Source organism: Centrocercus urophasianus, unplaced genomic scaffold, assembly GCF_019232065.1.
Source record: "Centrocercus urophasianus isolate 14NV4802_14NV808 unplaced genomic scaffold, USGS_Curo_1.0 seq_9, whole genome shotgun sequence".
In the NCBI taxonomy this organism is placed as follows: Eukaryota; Metazoa; Chordata; class Aves; order Galliformes; family Phasianidae; genus Centrocercus; species Centrocercus urophasianus.
The window spans coordinates 1380350-1398325 of NW_024885532.1; the positions used below are offsets into that span (position 1 = coordinate 1380350).

A 17976-nucleotide genomic window follows, 5' to 3' on the forward strand; every position below is an offset into this window, starting at 1 on the left:
TGATTTGAGCAGAGTGTCTCTGATAAGGTAAAACTGTGTGCATGGCAGCTGAGCCACAAGTTCACTGTCTTCAGAAGCAGATAAACCTAGGAGAGAGGCAGCTGTATTCTTTAACTTTTTGAAAAGTATAGTGTGTTTGTAACTTATCTGACAATCCTCAAAAGCCTTATTAGAGAGTGGAATTTCTTAAGCTGAAGCATATCTTCCATCACTTCAGGGCCATGTTTGAGCCATTCTGCAATCCAGATTGAGAAATATGGCTTTCCAGTGCTGGAAACAGTCATTACTGATTGGCCAAGGAAGAGTTTTGTCAGCATTTAGAGCTCCTGGTAAGAAGTGGCTCTATGGGAAAGGTTGAACTTGCACTGATATGTCAGATATTTTGAGGTGAAGAGATTGAACAATACAAAAAACATCTCCAGTAACTAGTTAACAAGTTTATTTCCTCCAACAAGATATAGAAGTTAATATCAAATGATTATCAATAAAATAAGACTCATTGCTACATACATTACTACTGCATATTGATATTTTTTCCCCACAACATCCAACCAGCTTACAGTGGTGTGCAATCAGATGGAGAAAAACAGCAGGAGGGGAGATTTTTAAGCCTCTGCAAGAAGAGCAAAGATAACACATGTGTGGAACAACTTACCAGTTATTATTACGTGCTGAATTTTCTCTAAAAAGAATAATTTCAATTTAAAGAAGTCCAGTTCTTCTGACTCCAGAACAGCATCTGAAATTGCCTTTTCTGTGAAATAGAGGGGAAGTGGGCAGGGGCATGTGTTGAATACCAGAGACCAAGGGCAGGCTTTGCATTGTTAGAGTGAAGTTAAACTCTGCTGAGATGAAACATATGGAAATTCTGAAAGGAATAATTCATATTGTAAGAAGGTGAATGCCCAAGTGTGCTCTGGTTTGTTTGAAGGAAAAACAAGAAGTACACAACTGGCATGTGGTGCATGAAAGTTTCTTTATTTGACACCAGATTTGTCATAGAGTAAGTTATACGTGATTCCTGAAGGAGCTTGGGGAATGCTTAGATTAAAGCTGAAAATTTAATTAAAAAAAAAAAAAAAAAAAAAGGCCAAACGAAGCCCCAGTACCAAAAAATCATAAACAGAAACAAGAACAAAAAAAGAAAAATAAAGAAAAACTTCATTAAAAAAAAAAAAAACTTTAAAATGGTTCCCAAATTAGCTTTGCGGCCTCAATGTTCTTCCATTTTTGCAAACCTGTTCAGATAGGATAATATTTATAAATGACTCTTCAGAGAAGTATGTACATGTTTCTGATCTGTTTTGGCAAACTGTTGAGATGGAAGAGATGGAACGTACTTGTATCTGAACTTAATGCCAGCTGGGGAATGGGCTGTTGACTCTTTCCCACAAAGCCATGTATTGTCTTGTGTAAATATATTTCTTTTAATATGATGTAACCAGAAGCATCTCCTGAATATTCTCCTCTTCCCAGGACTTTATTGAATATCATCTTGATGTATGCTCTCTGAGGAAAACATTGTTCAAAGTTGTACTCCTAGCAGAGTTTTGAACTTTAATAATTTTGTTGTTTGCTGATGTCTTCTGCAAGTCTAAATTAAATCAGATGTATTCCCTAGGAGATAATTTGCTTGAATTATTTTCCTTTTGAATAGGAAATAAAAACATTTATGATCAACTCCTAAATGTCCCATTTTCCCTCTGGCTTTATGGTGAAGATGAACGTGAATAGGAATACTAGTCATTCCTCAATAATAATTGAAATAGATTCCCATGCCCCCCTCCTCTGTGGCTCGACACTTCCAACCTTGGGCTTTTCTTTTCTCAGAATGTTTTATAACTATTGTTCTCTTCCTTTGTCTGCTTTTGTTGCTGAAAGTTAGAAAATGCAGGATTTAGAACCTTCTTTCTTTCTTCTGTCTATGGATAGCCATAAGTACATGGAATTTGTTACAGCATTTTTAAGGATCCACACTTTTTTTTCTTTCTGTGGCTAATGTTAGTGTTTAACTATATTAATCCACGCAGAAGATTTTAAATTCACTTACCAAATGAGTATTTGCTTTTCAAAAGTTCTGTGCAACTCAACTGTATAAATCGGTTTCAGGAATCGTCAGAAAAAGTACTGTCCTAGTTCTGCTGCTTGGGTCTTTGCAGAAATGGACCGGTTTCATCAAGTTTTGTCTTCCTTCATTGTCTTGTTCCTCTCATTTCATTGTGAAATGGTTCTCAGATTGCATTTTCGTCATTTTATGGCTTCATTTTTGTCTCTCCTTCCCATCCACCATTGAATGTTAGACAAAAATGTATTGAACATCTAAACTAACCTGAGAGTGGAATTCTACATATGAGTAAGGCTCACTTAAATTATTATGTAAGCCAAATATTTACATACAATGCCTGGGAAATAAATTGTTGGTTCTGTATTTGCTGTGGCTACTCCGGCCTTATTGTACAATTTCTTGATAGCTCAAATACTGAAATCCCCCCTGCCCAGAATTTATCCATAGCAATTATGGTTAATACTTGAAACTATGAGATTATGTAATGACAGTGCTGCATAGTTTGTTTTTGAGGGGGGACTTAGGTAGAATGGAGGTAAATATCCAGGCAGGATAGAGAGGAGGCAGAAATGGACAACCATTTTATAGCTGCTGAATCTTACCTGAATTTAGTGCATCAGCATTTCTGTGGCATAGGCAAATAGTCCTTCTGTGCTAACTAAAGCTAACATAAACAACAGATTTGAATGGCTAATACTCCCTTTTCGTGTTTGCTTTTGCAGGTCAGTCTGATTCAAGTTGCTTCTTCCCTGGTTCTCTGTCTCTTTGCTGCCATATTTTAATCCTGCTCTTTCTGCGTTATTCTGTGCCTCCATGTCAAACCAAGAGCTGTTAAAAACTTTCTTGCCTTCTGCCCAGTGTGATGTTCATCCTTCTGCAGATCTCACAGCTGTGATGAGCATCACTGTCCAGACTGTTGGACCCAAATTAAATCTTGGGTACAGCAGATTTAGATGGCATGAGAGGATTTTGCTCTAGAGCAGTATTGATCTTACACCCCATTTGAACATAAAATGTCTGAGTAGCACTACTGTAAGGGGAATTTGAATAGCTCTAAGTAAAGATCAGTTTCACTTCACTGTAGAAAGTGAGAGAATTTCCCTGAATAAAGCTTTTCCTGTGTTGTCACTTTTACGTGGTCACCATCATCCAATTCTGTAAATTTCACACTGTTGGAGTTACTTTTCTGCTGGAGAAAATATGTTGAAGTTGTTAGGACCTGACCATAGAGGCAAGAACAGTGCAGGTGAGGTAAAGAGGATGTCTTGCCAGTGCAAGACAGTGGAGAACCTGGCCGTGGATTACATATGATTGCCTTGGGTTTATGTTGCCATTTTGTGCTTATTTCATTTTGCTCTGAGCTGTCGAAGTATTTAACAGATAGTGAAATTGTTAGATTTTCTTTGGTTTCCAGTATATACAGCAATACTGAAATTTGTCCAAAATCTCTCTGCCTCTCAGAATCTGTATTAGAGCCTCTAATGGAATCACGAAGTCCCACGCTCCTTTGTGTGTCCTCTGTAATCAGCATGCCGATCTGATTTCACTGCCTGCAAGCCTCTCTGGCTTTCTATATCTAGTTCCACTGGAACAACCACCTTGGGATGCATCTGGGTTCAATTCAGTGGTATTGTACAGTGATAAGGGATGCATGCAAGTTGATCAGAAAGTATGTGGCTAGTAAACACCAGATTCCACCTTTCCTGAATGATTAGCTTGCTTTTTGAAGTTCTAATGATTTTAATTTGGCTTGGAGTCAGTAAGTAAGCATATGCAAAGCCTTAGCCAAAGTACCTATTTATTTATTTAAATGTTATCAGCATATATTTCTTCAAAGAAGAATACCTATCGCTTTGTCTATGCCCTTTTTAATAAATGTATAGGTATCTGAATGTTTAACTACCAAGTCAGCCTGCTCACATTCCCTCCGTTGTGTTGTGGATGGTAGCAGATAGTAGAAACAGGTTTGGTTTTTTTCCCCCCGTTAATATGGTTTATAGAGTATTCGTGACGTGTAAGAATGATGTCTGTTCTATTTCATTCTTTTTTCCATTTCAGATTTTTAGAAAGTAGCGAGGGTTGTTTTTCCTATCTTTGTTCTGTCTGTTTTCAAAACATAAGTTGGTTTTTATTCCCCGAGAAAGGATATGAATAGCTTAAAGATTTATTTAAAATGTGTATAGAATTCTGGACACAAATCACCCTAATTATCTGTTCATCTTCTGGACTTCACTGTTTAAAACTTGTCAAGAAAGAATAAATTTCTACTTTTTCCCTCGCATGTTCTTTCTAGGAGAAGGACTGTCCATGTTTGTGGTTCTTTCTGATACTTGCAAAATTGCTGTTAGAATTTGAACACTACAGTAATGTAACAGAAAATAAAACCCTCCAGTTTATGTGGTACTTGTTACTAGAGGGGGAGACACTTTCAGTGGACATGCTTTTTGTCTTCTTTGTTAAGGAGTGTTTATGTAACCTAGAGCTATGCTGAAAAAAATCATTCAAGGAGCCAGAAATGTTCGGTGACGCGGCACTTCATGTTAATTATTGCATAGAACTGTATGTGGTAGTTCAGTTTATGGCACTGTTAAGGATTCTGACTTCAAACTCTTACTGTAGAACGTAAAATGTTGTGATTACAGTTAAATACTCAAATGCGACAGAACTAAGTATCCAATTTATAAAACTGAATGTCAGTACACCGTTATTGTTGGCTTGAGTTTTACATTCAAATACAACGTACTGAATGAAAGCAGAAGCTCAGAACTGGGCATCTTTCTGCGGGTGCTTGGTCCCTGATGCCCAACAACCTGGCACAGGTCCCAGCAGTGTAGTTTGCACGTCGTGCAGCCGAACGGATTCGTTCAGCTTCCTCTTGTGTTCTGTCATTAAAGGGGTCCTGCCCGCCTGGAGGTTCTGCTGAGCTCTTGGCCATTAAGATGCTTTGCTCTAAGGAGTTGCACAGGCAAATGGTACACTTGGAAGTTTCCTCACAGGACTTTGAATTTACCTCCAATCTTACGGGAGCTCCTTCTTTTGAACATAAGTTTGCAAACTGTTTTTGTTATTTTGATGTTGTCCTCATGGTACCTTTTATTTCTTTCTTGCCTGAAATGAACAATTCCGTCTTTTTAGATGTTTTTTTTTTTCCCTTACAACTTTGTACACCACAATTACAGCTTTGGTTATGAGTCCTTGAAGTCCCTCTGTTGTGGCAATATCTTCTTCAATTGTGTGTCTTGGGTAGTCAGTTTTTTTTATTTATACAGGGACAAAAACATTTTCTGAATTACTTTTTCTCACATAACTTTGGGGTTGTTTTTGTTTTTTCTTTTTTTTGAACTTCATTGCTCCTGCACATGGGTTGGAGTTCTGAACTCGTAAAGTGTTATCCAGCTCTCTTTCTTGAGTCAATACCATTAATTTGTAAGCCAGTTAAGTATTAGAGTGTATTGCTTTTGTCAATATTGACTTTTCCCTGCTATTGTATTTCTCTTAGGTTAGTTAATTACGTGTACCTGAATCTCCTCTAGTCTAGACTTACCTACATGTTTTTGTGTCATTTGCAGCTTTGTCAATTCTCTGATAACCTTCTGATGGCTGGCCCATACGTAGCTACCACAGACCACTCTGATAGCGACCAGTTCCTGCCCTTCCAGCTCCCCAAACAGCAGAAATGCATTGCTTATTTCCAATGTTTGTTTTCTGTGCAAATTCTTGAGGTTTTGTCCCCAGTTATTTCATTACACCAAACACATTCCTGGAAATCCATGTGGAAATCCATATAAAATGTTCTTTTCATTTCATTCTGACGCATTAAGTATTCTATCAGATATGTGAGGTACCTTTTCATTTTACTAAAATTGTGATAAACAAATTCTGCCTGTGATCTGTGTGTCTTCTAGTTGTGTTTTATTCAGTTTTGTCTAAATCGTTGTCCTGAAAACATATATATGCTGGTCTAAAAGTTCCTTGAAAGATGTTAAATAGAATCATAGAATCATAGAATCACCAAGGTTGGAAAAGACCTAAAAGATCACCCAGTCCAACCGTTCACCTATTCCCAACAGCTCCCACTAAACCATGTCCCTCAACACAACATCCAGCCTTTCCTTGAACACCCCCAGGCTCGGTGACTCCACCACCTCCCTGGGCAGTCCATTCCAGTGCCTGACCACCCTTTCTGAAAAGTAATACTTCCTCATGTCCAGCCTGAATCTCCCCTGCCGTAGCTTGAAGCCATTCCCCCTGGTCCTATCACTAATGACACGAGAGAAGAGGCCGACCCCCAGCTCACTACAACCTCCCTTCAGGAAGTTATAGAGAGCAATGAGGTCTCCCCTGAGCCTCCTCTTCTCCAGGCTGAAGTGTGTAAATGTAAATTTAAATGTAAGTGTACTATACGCTACCATGCAGTCCTGAAGTAGTCACTTGCATAAGAATATTTTCTTATAGGCTCAAGCAACCTATTCTTAATTTCTTCTGATTTTTTTGACTGTATGTATCCTATGTGCCTTGCTAACTTAATGCTTTTTTAATTTCTCCTTTCTATTTTTCCTTCTCCCCTCCTTTCCTTGTTGCCTATGTCGCTGGTGGCATCTCCTCTTTTTTATGTAGAAAGAATAGGTTCGAGGTAAGTATCTTTCTAATATGTAGTCGGCAGAAACTGATGCAAGAAATTGTTTATCTTTTCAGCAACACCCTCATTTTCTTTAATTACATCTTCACCTCCTCTAATCCAAAAGACCTACTTATTCTCCCTTACCCGTCTCGGTGGTTATTGCGTGGTTTATACCTACAGCTGTTTACTTCAGAGCCCATTTCAGGTCTCTTTGTTTCGTTCTTACACAATGAATCTTATAATCTGCTTTGTTGGCTTCACAAACATTGTATTTCCATATTCTGCATAACTTTGCATTGGATTCCTATAGGTGGAATGGCTGTAGGGCACTCTAAAATTGTACAACAGGTCTATAAACTAAAGAAGTGTTATGCTTGTTTGAAGAAGACATAATATTTCATTTTCAGAATGCAAAGTTCGTCTTAGCACTTGAAGTGGATACATTCCCCCTTTGCTAATGGATTTAAGATTTGTTTTTGAATTTCTTATGTTAATAATTTAATTTCTGCTGATTTAACAGGTTTTAGATGCAGGAAGACTAAAAGAATATGGTGAGCCTTACATTTTGCTGCAAGAAAAGGACGGCTTGTTTTACAAAATGGTGCAACAAGTGGGCAAGACAGAAGCAGCTTCTCTGATTGAAACAGCAAAACGGGTAATTTTATAATTATAATTCAGTTTGTCTCTGCACTAGGTTCATCACAAGTTAGCATATTCAAGGTTATAGTAGGCATTCTGCTAAACATCAGAATCTGTTGACTTAGGAAGGCTGAACCCTCATTTTCACTGATTTTTTTTAGTGCTTACACACAGGGTTCCAAATGATAGGTGTATTTATGTACCCCGAGTTGAAAGAGTGTGTTTCTTGCATCCTTGTGTACGTACTCACAGTGGTAAGTGTAAATAATATATGACATACGCACCTGTGCTGGGCAGGTGTCTTGCAAAAACTCTCTTTGAAAGCATACAAAGGCTGCAGACTCCAGCATTTACTTCTCCTGTATTTTCTAAAAGGCCCAACCAGTGTTAGTGTGAGGTTCAGTACTGGTTCATTAAATTATGATCACTGGGAGTGCGATCATAGTTTTATTTCTCTTACTTCGTTCTTTTACCTTTGCTTTGTTCTGCAGATAGGATGAATCGCGCTCAATTAAGAAACAGCTGTTGAATGTTTTGTTGCCTCCTTGTTCCATGCGAGGCTCTGTGCCTGATTTACTGCTTACTATTCAAATCCTACTCTTGAGTGTAGCATTATTAATGTAATTGGGAGCATTCCTCTGGCAATCAAAGTGTTTAAGAAACATCAATGGATTAATTTTCATAATATGCCTCTGAGGTGAGGCTATATCATCTCCACTTTTCAGATGGAAAGCTAAAGCTGAGATAAGAAGATAAAAAGAAATGACCTTTGATTAAGGAACTCATTTTGACTAGCTTTTGGCGTGCTTTCTCTTTTTTTGTGATAATTCAGCACACAGGACGTCCAAAGACAGGGTGTATTTTTCGTATTGCAAATGAAGTTTCAGCACTGCTGCAGCTGAGACTTGCAGTGCTTGGTCTGGGAGCAATTTGATTATCTTCACACAACTTTAAGTGTGCAAGTAAGGCACTGATATTAGGCATGTAGCATCCTAAGAGACTTTCCACACGAGAGAACAAGGTCTTATCTCTGTCCTCTATGCTTTCTTCTCCTCAAGTTGCTTGATGTGCGGATCGTAAGGGGGACACAAATTGCAAACTATTTCCTGGGGGGAAAGGAGAGCACTAGGCATGGAGCAACTGATAAAGACAGCAAACAAAGTGACAGGTGTCTGCCTGCTTCCTAGTAAGAATAGCCACATTTCTGGAAAGTTGGAAAAACAAACAATTGTGCAGTCAGGGACGCTGGGTGCTCATGTATTGCAGCTGTTTCGGTGGGCATTTTGAAGCATAGGGAAGAGCTTTCCATGTCTGTGCATTCTCAGGTTTGTTGTTGGTTGTTTTTTGTTATACCAACTAAACCTCTTTCGGGATTTTTTTTTAAAGAGTTTTTAACATGAAAACTTTGCACCATATAAACCCATGCGTGGCACTGATTGCCTGAACTGAGGAAATGGCTTTTGTCAGTTGCTGCAAAGTAGCTTCTCACATTTTATTACTAAATGTAGTGGTTTAGACATGTTTTTTGTTGGTTGTTGTTTTTTTTTCTTGCAACACGTGTATGAAGATCTGAAGATTATATAAATGATGTTTAAAAGAATCAGTTCTAATTGATGAGACCAGTGTTTGTCTGGCCAGGCTTCCTGGGACTTAATCCCTGGGATGGGTAGGGGTGGCTGTCTTGATATCACCAACAGAGATTCAGCCATGTCATGCTGTCTCTCCTTCCTTCCTTGCAGCCTTCCTCAGTTGCAAAATTGCATTAAAAGATAAATCAAAATGTATAAAAATAATTGCCTGATGTTACTTGCCCATATAGTTACCACATCAATGTTACGTGATTTTGTACAGGAAGGGAAGAGATCCAGGAACCGGTCTCTGCTGAAATGTGGTTTGATGAAAAAGTTTGCTAACTCCCAGGCTAGAAGGCAGATACAAGCTTTTGCATCTGCCAAGAATGCAAAGCACGGTGCTTATCCACACTCAGCCCAAAAAATGGGAATCGAGAGACTATATCTCCAGTCAGCAGCTACCCAGAAGCACAGTTACAGTTCTTTCTTTTTAAAGGACTTGGGCATTAATTCAAGGTTTTTGTTATTGCTGTCCCTTGTGTTTCATGCATGCTTTCAGAGAAGTTGCTTGGTAAGAAGAGCTGATTCTGGGGGCCGTTCATTTTGCACACGTGTGTCGGTTGCACGTATTGCTGCTGGTCTCATACCTTCTCTTGTGGTTACCAAGAACTGTTTTTATGAAGAATTGCTTTTTGCTGTTGTTGAAGAACAGCACACTGCACATAAAAGGAAATGGTAATATAGCATATACACGTACTTTTCAAAAGGTGTTACAGTGAGTTGCTAAGTGAAATGGTTTGGAATGTGGCCATGCTTTGACAATGATCGTTTGATTTATTGTGCTTTGGACCCAAATCTTGAGCAGAGCAAATTAGTACCAAGAGCTTTTCTTCCAGTAAGGTGAGATTTTCAATCAGTTTTCTGGAAGAGTATGGCTCTTGCGTATATTCCTTAGGTGTGAACAAAGAGGGATTACGGACCTTACATTGGAAGACTTAACTTGGGACATCTCTGAAAGAACCACGATTATCTGGGAATAAAAAGAAAAAAAAAGACACACATTGGTTATCTTAGCTAAGCATTGAAAGATTAAACTATTCAGGATCACCATGCCTGCTGAAAACTTAGTTCAAGCTTCTCAGTGGACCCAGGCTTGCTCCCTGTATGTCTCTTTTGGTCACCCCATATCCCGCATTTTTGTGCAAGTGTGAAAGAATGCAGTGCAGGCACAGCTCAGATGGAGGCTGCAGTTTGCGAGCCTGACTGCAGTGGAGTTGGCATCATTTGTCTTTGTTCAGTTTACAAGAAGCTTACTAGGAGAAAATCCCGTGGGAAGGTAAGAAATGAAATAGTTAGAAGAACTTTTTTTTTAAGTGTGTTCAGTGTTTTAGATTACAAAAAAAATAGATAGCCTCAGAGTGTTCTCCATGCTGTCGTCGGCGCTCAGAGAAGCTTTTCCACAAGAGTAGGACTATTCTTCTGTCAATCAGTTTTTGAGAACTTTGAGGGAAGAGTGAGGGTGATTTTATTTCAGAGCTATGACGGATGCGTAAATATTAAAAGAGGTGTTATCTCACCTCCACGATTACTCATCAGAGGGTTGCAGCTCTGTTGGCTGTAGAAGAAGCTTGTGTAAAGACTTGGGCATTTAGTATCTTGAGGGATTGGGCTCAGGGGAAGAATCACAATGAGACAGTTGAAAAGCAGCTGCCATTTCATTAGGTCTCTAGTAATGTGCCAAGGTTTTCTATTAACTTTGAAAAAAATTCACGCTCAGAAGCTCCATTTAAAAAGTATGCCAGAGTTTTGTGTTTCTAACCAGGAACAGGATGGGAGCGCAGCGCTGGGGCTGCAGGCTCTGCACTGTGTGTGTGGCTCCTGATTAACTCTGCTGCTGAATCCGATCGGGGCTGGTTATTGAGGAATGCCTCTTAGCAGCCTCCCAGTTGGTTCGATTAAAGCCTTAATATTCTCTGCAAAGAGATATTGTCTGAAGATATGTATATCCTGCGTTGGTGTGCGTACACAAAAGACGACAGTGGTACTTACAGGGATGTTTCCATAGAGCGACTATTCCCCTTTTATACCCCGTGTCTTATACATGCATTCATATATCCGAAAGGGACGTTATTATCAAACAAACCCAACTTTGCTGACAACACTCTGAAACGTAAATTGGAGAAATATTTCATAAGCTGTAGTCGGGGCAGTATTGACTATGAGACCTAACTCGTGACATGTGTCAGGTTCAGAGAGATAGTGCATTTTCTGTTTTTGAAGACTCAAACAAAACTTTTCACATTTTTCTTTGAAAAAAAATGCATTTGAAGTCCTTTTTCACCCAAACACATTTTTAGATAAGAGCACACAAGTCTTGACATTATTTCATTTTGTTATGCGCATCTGTCAAGGAACAGAGATATGATACAGCTACTAAAAACTGATGATTGTGGAACAGTGAAACTTGACAGCATTTCATTTCCTTTATGTTCTGATTATACATTTATCAGGAAACCTGTATCTCTTCTAGTTCAGCTAGAAATTGGTAGAATTCAAGAACTCAAAGGCTTGGCAAAGAACCGTCCTATTATTTGGTATCATCTTACATTTTAGAGAAGTTGCTTGGTTGAGTCATTGTTAAAGCTTTTGCTTCTTCTTTCATTATTGTGGTTTGCTATCCAGAGATCACATTTCTATAGGCCCTATAACTGCTCTGCAGCACAAATTAAACGCTGGGATATTTCATACATATACCTCGACGTTTCAATGGTTGTCAATCACAGTTTGTAAAATACAGGGATTACAACCTGATATTAACATCCAAATCCATTGTGTTCATTTTATGTGTGAAAATGAGAAACCCTTGTGCAGACGCAAGATTTCACAGCTTCTTTGTCATCCTGTTTTTAATTTATCTCCGTGTTTTGAGCTAGTAAAATGATTTTACTTATCAATTTAATGCGAAGTGATAATATATATCTGTTTATCTGAATCACCAGAATTTGAGCAGACCTACAGGTTGTGTGGGGTTTTTCTCAGACTTTGTTACAATCTAAGATCCTCGATAATTTTAGTAATTGTCCAGTGCCGTAGAATCACTGAGTGGCCTGTGTTGAAAAGGACCACAATGATCCTCCAGTTTCAACCCCCTGCTATGTGCAGGGTCACAACCAGCAGACCAGGCTGCCCAGAGCCACATCCAGCCTGGCCTTGAATGCCTTCAGGGATGGGGCACCCACAGCCTCCTTGGGCAACCTGAAATTCCTCTTTGGATTCTTCAGGGTCACGCATTTCTTTGTTCTCTGTGTACCTCTAGAATTGTATTTTAAACTAAAAGGCGTTTAATGTAAAATGACATATGGAATCTGATATTTTCCCTAGGTTTACTTCAGTAAGAATTACCCAGAAGTTGTTCAGAATGGTCAGCTTGCCACAGACTCCTCGCTGGATCCTTCCTCAGGATTATGTGTAACTGAAACTGCACTGTGATTCCTCATGACCACAGTTTTTTTCCACTGAATATAAACCTGAGAGCATCCAAACCATCGATGTTCACGAGTGTCAACGGGAGAGGAAAAAGAGGGGGCGATTCTTTGCACTGGACATCCTTTTATTTAATACTGAGGAGAAGAGTTTTACTATCCCTGTTTCTTTGATTTCAGTGCAATATTTTTTTTTCCTTTCCAACTAATTATTTTTGTATTGCTAAGGAAATTAGGCAGACTCAGTTCTTATTTGAAAGTTATGTGTCTGTTATTTAAACAGGTGCAGGACACCTAACAGGTCTAGGGTGCATCTTTGGAATTTATTAAAGAAAGATTGGAGTGTGTCCCTATTCTCAGTTGGAGATACTTTGAGAGCAAACAAAGCCAAATGTTTTTTTAGTGTCACTGTACCCCCACAGCTGTGCCTAAACAGCAGGTTTGGATATGTACAACTTAGCTTCTAACACAGGTGTTTCTCTACCTGTCACAGGTAGCTATGCAGATGGTAGAAAAAAAAAACAAAAAGAATTAAAAGCCAAAAACACTTTCTTTTTTGATAGCAAAAAGTACTATATACTTAGATTTTTTTTATAATTCAAGTAATGCTGTTCAAGATGAATGTAAATGTAAGTTTTATTTTGCTGAAATCCAGATGCTGAAAAATCAGTCTCAGTCTTCTCTACTTTAGAAGAGAACATTTGCACTGAAGAAATATTTAAATAATTTAACACACATTCCTCTTTTTATCCAGGTTATCAGAGAAAAAAAAAAAAGTATTAAAATAACTTGAGGAAATCTTTGAATGACATGTCATTATACCTAAATACCACGTAGTACAAAGTTATCTTCAACACACCACATTGAAATGTATACGTTATTTGCATTTATTGTGCCTTAATATTTGTGCCTTCAAGCCAAAGCTGTAACTGCAGGGTACACAACAAATTCATTAAATATATGTTAAAAATATTTAGCCTTAATATATTTAAAGTTTTGCATCAAGGATTCTGTTGAACTTGTGCTGTTTGAAGTTACCATACTGCTGGAATAGGTAGGGAAGTGCAACCCGTACGTTTGAATGGCTGTTGCTGGTACTGAGGAGATTGCAGTGAGATTCTGTATTTGTACACCATGTCCTGATTCAGCAAAGCACTTCAGTGTAAAGGCACTATTCTTGTGGTTTAAAAAGTCAGGCAAGTGCTCTTCTGCTGCAGAGCTTTTTTGTCTTCAGTGAGATACCTACCCTTTGAGGTCCAGTACAGAATAAATCTATTCCAATTATTGTCTGAAGGGACAGAAGGCACTGAAAAACAACAGGTCTCTTCAGGACACAGAGAACACTGTGCTTTTTAGAAAAAGAAAAATAGTAAAAAAAAGATGCTTGCTATTACCTTGGCAAGCTAAATATTGCTCACCCAATGTTCCCCCAACAGTCGAAAATTAAGGCGAACACAAATGTTTCTCATTTCAAGCCATTTTACCAGCAAGTAAGTTGCTGACATACAAGATTGTTGTTTGTATTGTTGTTGAGAAGCAATCTGAGGCCAAAGCCTGTGCCTGAAGACAGGGGCTCATCCAGGAGGGCTTTGTCCTGTGCAGAAGTTGGTGGTGAGAGGCAAAACCTTCTTTCCCTGCTGCCTGTGCCCCCACCAATTGGCTTCTCTGGTGGATGGGAGGAAAAGACAGGCGCTGGGTGTTGGATTTGCTGGCAGCATCCTCCTGTACTGTTAGCAGGAAGGTACGCAACGAAGCGCTCTTGCCCTTAGCTTTCTTTTGGCAGTCTCTAACACTTCTGTGGGGCGTCGCTCACTATTGCAAGTGTCTCTGAGATAAGTGGAACTGAACTTCACGTGGGTCTTGTCCTTTGTCTGGTGCTAAGTACAAGGCAGTCAGGGATGACTACGTGTCCCCTGGCACAGATTGGCTCATGTAAGCAGCAAGCTCATAGCTAATCCTTCTCAGAGCGCACCAGCCACAGCCTCTTTTCTGGATCGCTTTGCCCCCTATGTACCTAGCACACTAAACACTAACGTGTTTTGTTTTGTTTCTTTTCAATTCAAGTGGTCTCAAATAAGGATAGGGCTATTCTGCAGCTCAGCAGAATGTATTGCAGAGCTATGTGAAGATGTAGAGAAGTGTTTGAGGATGTAAAGTCACATGGGATAATGCTGGGGGATTGTATAGCATGGAGAAAGCTCAGCCTTGCATGGTCTTTCTTGTCTGTAACTGCCTTTTGGAAGTGGTCCATGGCATAAACCATGTCCAAGCTCTGCTCAGCCTTTATCATAGAGAGATCCAGCTGGAGTGCTCCAAAACAGAGCCAGAGTGAGCTGACTGTGACAGTGCAGACAGCTAACAGGGACTGGAGCTTGAGCTCATGCGTTTCCCTTTTTTATTCAGTAGTTTGGACAGATGCACAGGGTCTGCCCATGCTTTGCAATATTGAATTATTTTGATTTCTAAATAGTTCATACAAGAAAATAAGTGTGATGTATAATACGCTGAGACTTTTAAATGTTTAAATGAGAGAACGTGATGTTTTCATGGCTATATATTTTGTTTATATTTTTGTAAAACGGAATTCAAGGAGGTCGATAAACTGAGGGTATAATTATAGTTTTAGTTCATTTCAGCTCTGAAATGAAACTATGGTAAGTTGTATTTCAGTGCTGAGCTCCAAGATGCTGACTGCAGCCCACTCACTGGTATGAGACCCTGACAAATTCAGCTCTCAGTCTATAAGGCAGAGTTAATTTGATCCTGCAGATTTTTGAACGTGCACAAAAATGCTAGGTATCTGAAAATGCTGATCCTGCTTCTTCACAGGTTTTGACAGGACATTACTAGCTGTAGGTATAAAAAATCAAATATTTAAAGAATCACACTTGAAAACCGTACATTACTGAATAGATCAGCAGATAGTGAGCCATTTGTGCCTGTCGTTGCCATGATATCCACCTTTTTAGTTTAAAGTAACAAATATATTTCAGTCAGGAAGTTGTTTCTTACAGATTCTTTTGTTGCTTGTTGTTGAGAGTTGTTGTGAGTAGTTTAGGTGACTGTTGGTTAAGATGGACACACCTATTTAATTTTAGGTGGGTGACAAAGTGCATCGTGCCTGAAACTCGAGGATGAGAGAGGCCTTCCTTTGTTGAATGTTATGGTCTGTTGTATGTACAAATTATCTCTCCAGTGAGGTGTTTTGTGTTTCCTTCTAAAGAAAAGTTCAAATAGTTCTAAATTTCCACTTTGAAAATGTTCGTGCTTTGTTTGGAGAATAGTAAAGCTGCTTCTTTCAAGCTACATTCCTTCATGGGGATCTTGGAAAAAGAACTCAGTCTTCAACATTATTAAAGCCTTTAAAATATTTCTTCACCATAAGGTGCCTTAAAGTATTCCAGAGTCTAATAGGCAATTCTGTGCAGAAATACTGCACTGCAACAATTGTGGGACTGTTGTTTGGTTCAAAAGTCTGGGAACAGCCTCTACTTGAGATCGAAAGAACTGTTCCTCAAACGTTCATTTTGGTATCTCTTTGCTTTACCTGTCTGTGAAAGACCACTGGGAGAGTCAAAGCCAACATGGTTCTCAATAATAGGTTATTTCTGATTTTGCTTAGGTTAAGGGCAAAATTCTGCTCCGTGAGTTGAACCACAGTTCACTTGCCAGATAGTTTTAGTCTTCTGTGATATCACTCATGCTCCTCTTTGGAAGAGGGAGGACCTCCTTCTGACCAAGATCAGGTTGACAAAGCGATATTGACAGTTTCTTTTAACCTTCCCAGTACACATTTGGAAGTAAGGTGAAGGAAAGAACAAGGAGACAGAAGGTCTAAATCGTATAGAAATTTCAGTGAAAATGCTGCTTTTTGTGTTAATCTGACCCTTCCAGATGTCTCACCTTGAAGTCTGAGGGGGAAAGGGGAAGAAAAAGATACTGACATCACTTACATCCTGTAATGATGATGAGCTTCTGACACATCAGCAGAAGAATGTGGCTTTCTGTATGTTTCACACTGTATAACATCGCACTGCTTTTCCATCATTTTAACTCCGTTTCTGTTTTGTTTTGGTTTTTACATTTGTGTAACAATTTGATTCTGTTATTTCTGTGGAATGATTTCTTTTGTCGACATCCACGACAGCTTCTGTCGTACAATAAAATGTGTTTCTCAGAAGTGTGCCGAATTCTGTCATCATTGTGAATGTATGGGTGAAGGCAGAAATGCAGGGCTGAGCACGGCACAGGACATGCCCGAAAGCTCCAAACAACTCTTTGTACAAACAACTCCAAGGGCTGAAAATCCTCCATTATGAGGATAACAGAATGCTACATCTCAGCTCATTTTTACCATTCTTCTGCTGTCTGAGATCTCCCAGGTCACATTTTCAAGCTTTTTGCCTCAATGGCAGGAACTAAAAAGTAATTCAGATAGATTTCCAAAAATCATTATATGACTTGAAGGCAGAACCACTGCAGCTGCAAATGTACGGATCAGATATGGTCTATGCCTCGAACAGCTCACAAGCTAAATGGATTGGATAAAGCTAATGGACACAGAAAGAGTGGATTAGCAGCAAAACTCCAAAATCTGGTGTCGTCTCTCAATCCTGTACTTTTCTCTGATGAGTTTGTTACTTAATTCAACAAGACCCTGGAACTGCTCATTTCTGAAAACTGCTCGAAGTTTCTCCCCGTCTGCCGACTTTCTCAAGCAGTTAAATCTGTGATTTGGGGTATGAGTTTTTAGTACAAGTTGGATTATGCATTTATCACTCATCTCCGAGGTTAGCAACTTCTAGAACTGATAAAATGGAAATGGTCACCTGTCCTTTTATAACAGGATGCTGGAGCATGTGTTCGAAATTCATGTTTCTACCAAAAGTCTGCAATACAACTGCAATGCAGCTATCTTAACTTGATGTATAAGTGAGTTTATCTTAGCTTGTCCCAGCACAGCAGATGCTTGTGGTATGTACAGTATCCCGGAGCATGTGCTTACCAAATTCTTGTGCTGCTGTTGTTGACGTAACGTTGTCGAGATGAGGTAGAACTGTGTCATCTGCCTGAAAGACAGCTGCTAGTAAATAGCAAAATCAAAGTTTTATGAACTTGACCACAGAAGATGCACAAATATCACCAACTCAGTGGATCAAGCTGTTTCACGGATGGTGAGCAATATAATGTATAAAAACATTAGGCCACATTCTGACATCGGAAATCAGATTTCTGCTGCTTCACATCATAGAATGAATCATGTCATAGAATGGCCTGGGTTGAAAAGGATCACGATGATCATCTAATTTCAACCCCCCCCGCTGTGTGCAGGTCGCCAACCACCAGGCCAGGCTGCCCAGAGCCACATCCAGCCTGGCCTTGGATGCCTCCAGGGATGGGGCATCCACAGCCTGCTTGGGCAACCTGTTCCAGTGTGTCACCACCCTCTGCGTGAAAAACTTCCTCCTAATATCCAAACTAATTTTCCCTTGTCTTAGTTTAAGACCATTCCCCCTTGTCCCATCACTATCCATATGGTTTTGCATAAATGTTTGTCCATTCTGAGATACAGAGTTCCCTCTGGGCCTTGGTGACAGA

At 39.3% G+C, this 17976-nt stretch overlaps 1 protein-coding gene across 3 annotated transcripts in view; it reads left to right on the top strand.

Moving 5' to 3' along the window:
* The window catches only part of ABCC4 (ATP binding cassette subfamily C member 4), a 153844-nt gene extending 137286 nt beyond the window's left edge, over positions 1 to 16558 (top strand). For all 3 annotated transcript variants that reach the window (XM_042838843.1, XM_042838844.1, XM_042838845.1), the window contains 2 exons: positions 7207 to 7341; positions 12278 to 16558. In XM_042838843.1, the coding sequence (XP_042694777.1) occupies positions 7207 to 7341; positions 12278 to 12385 (243 nt within the window). In that variant the 3' untranslated portion in view covers positions 12386 to 16558. The remainder of the gene's footprint in view (positions 1 to 7206; positions 7342 to 12277) is intronic.
* Positions 16559 to 17976: the final 1418 nt, after the last annotated feature.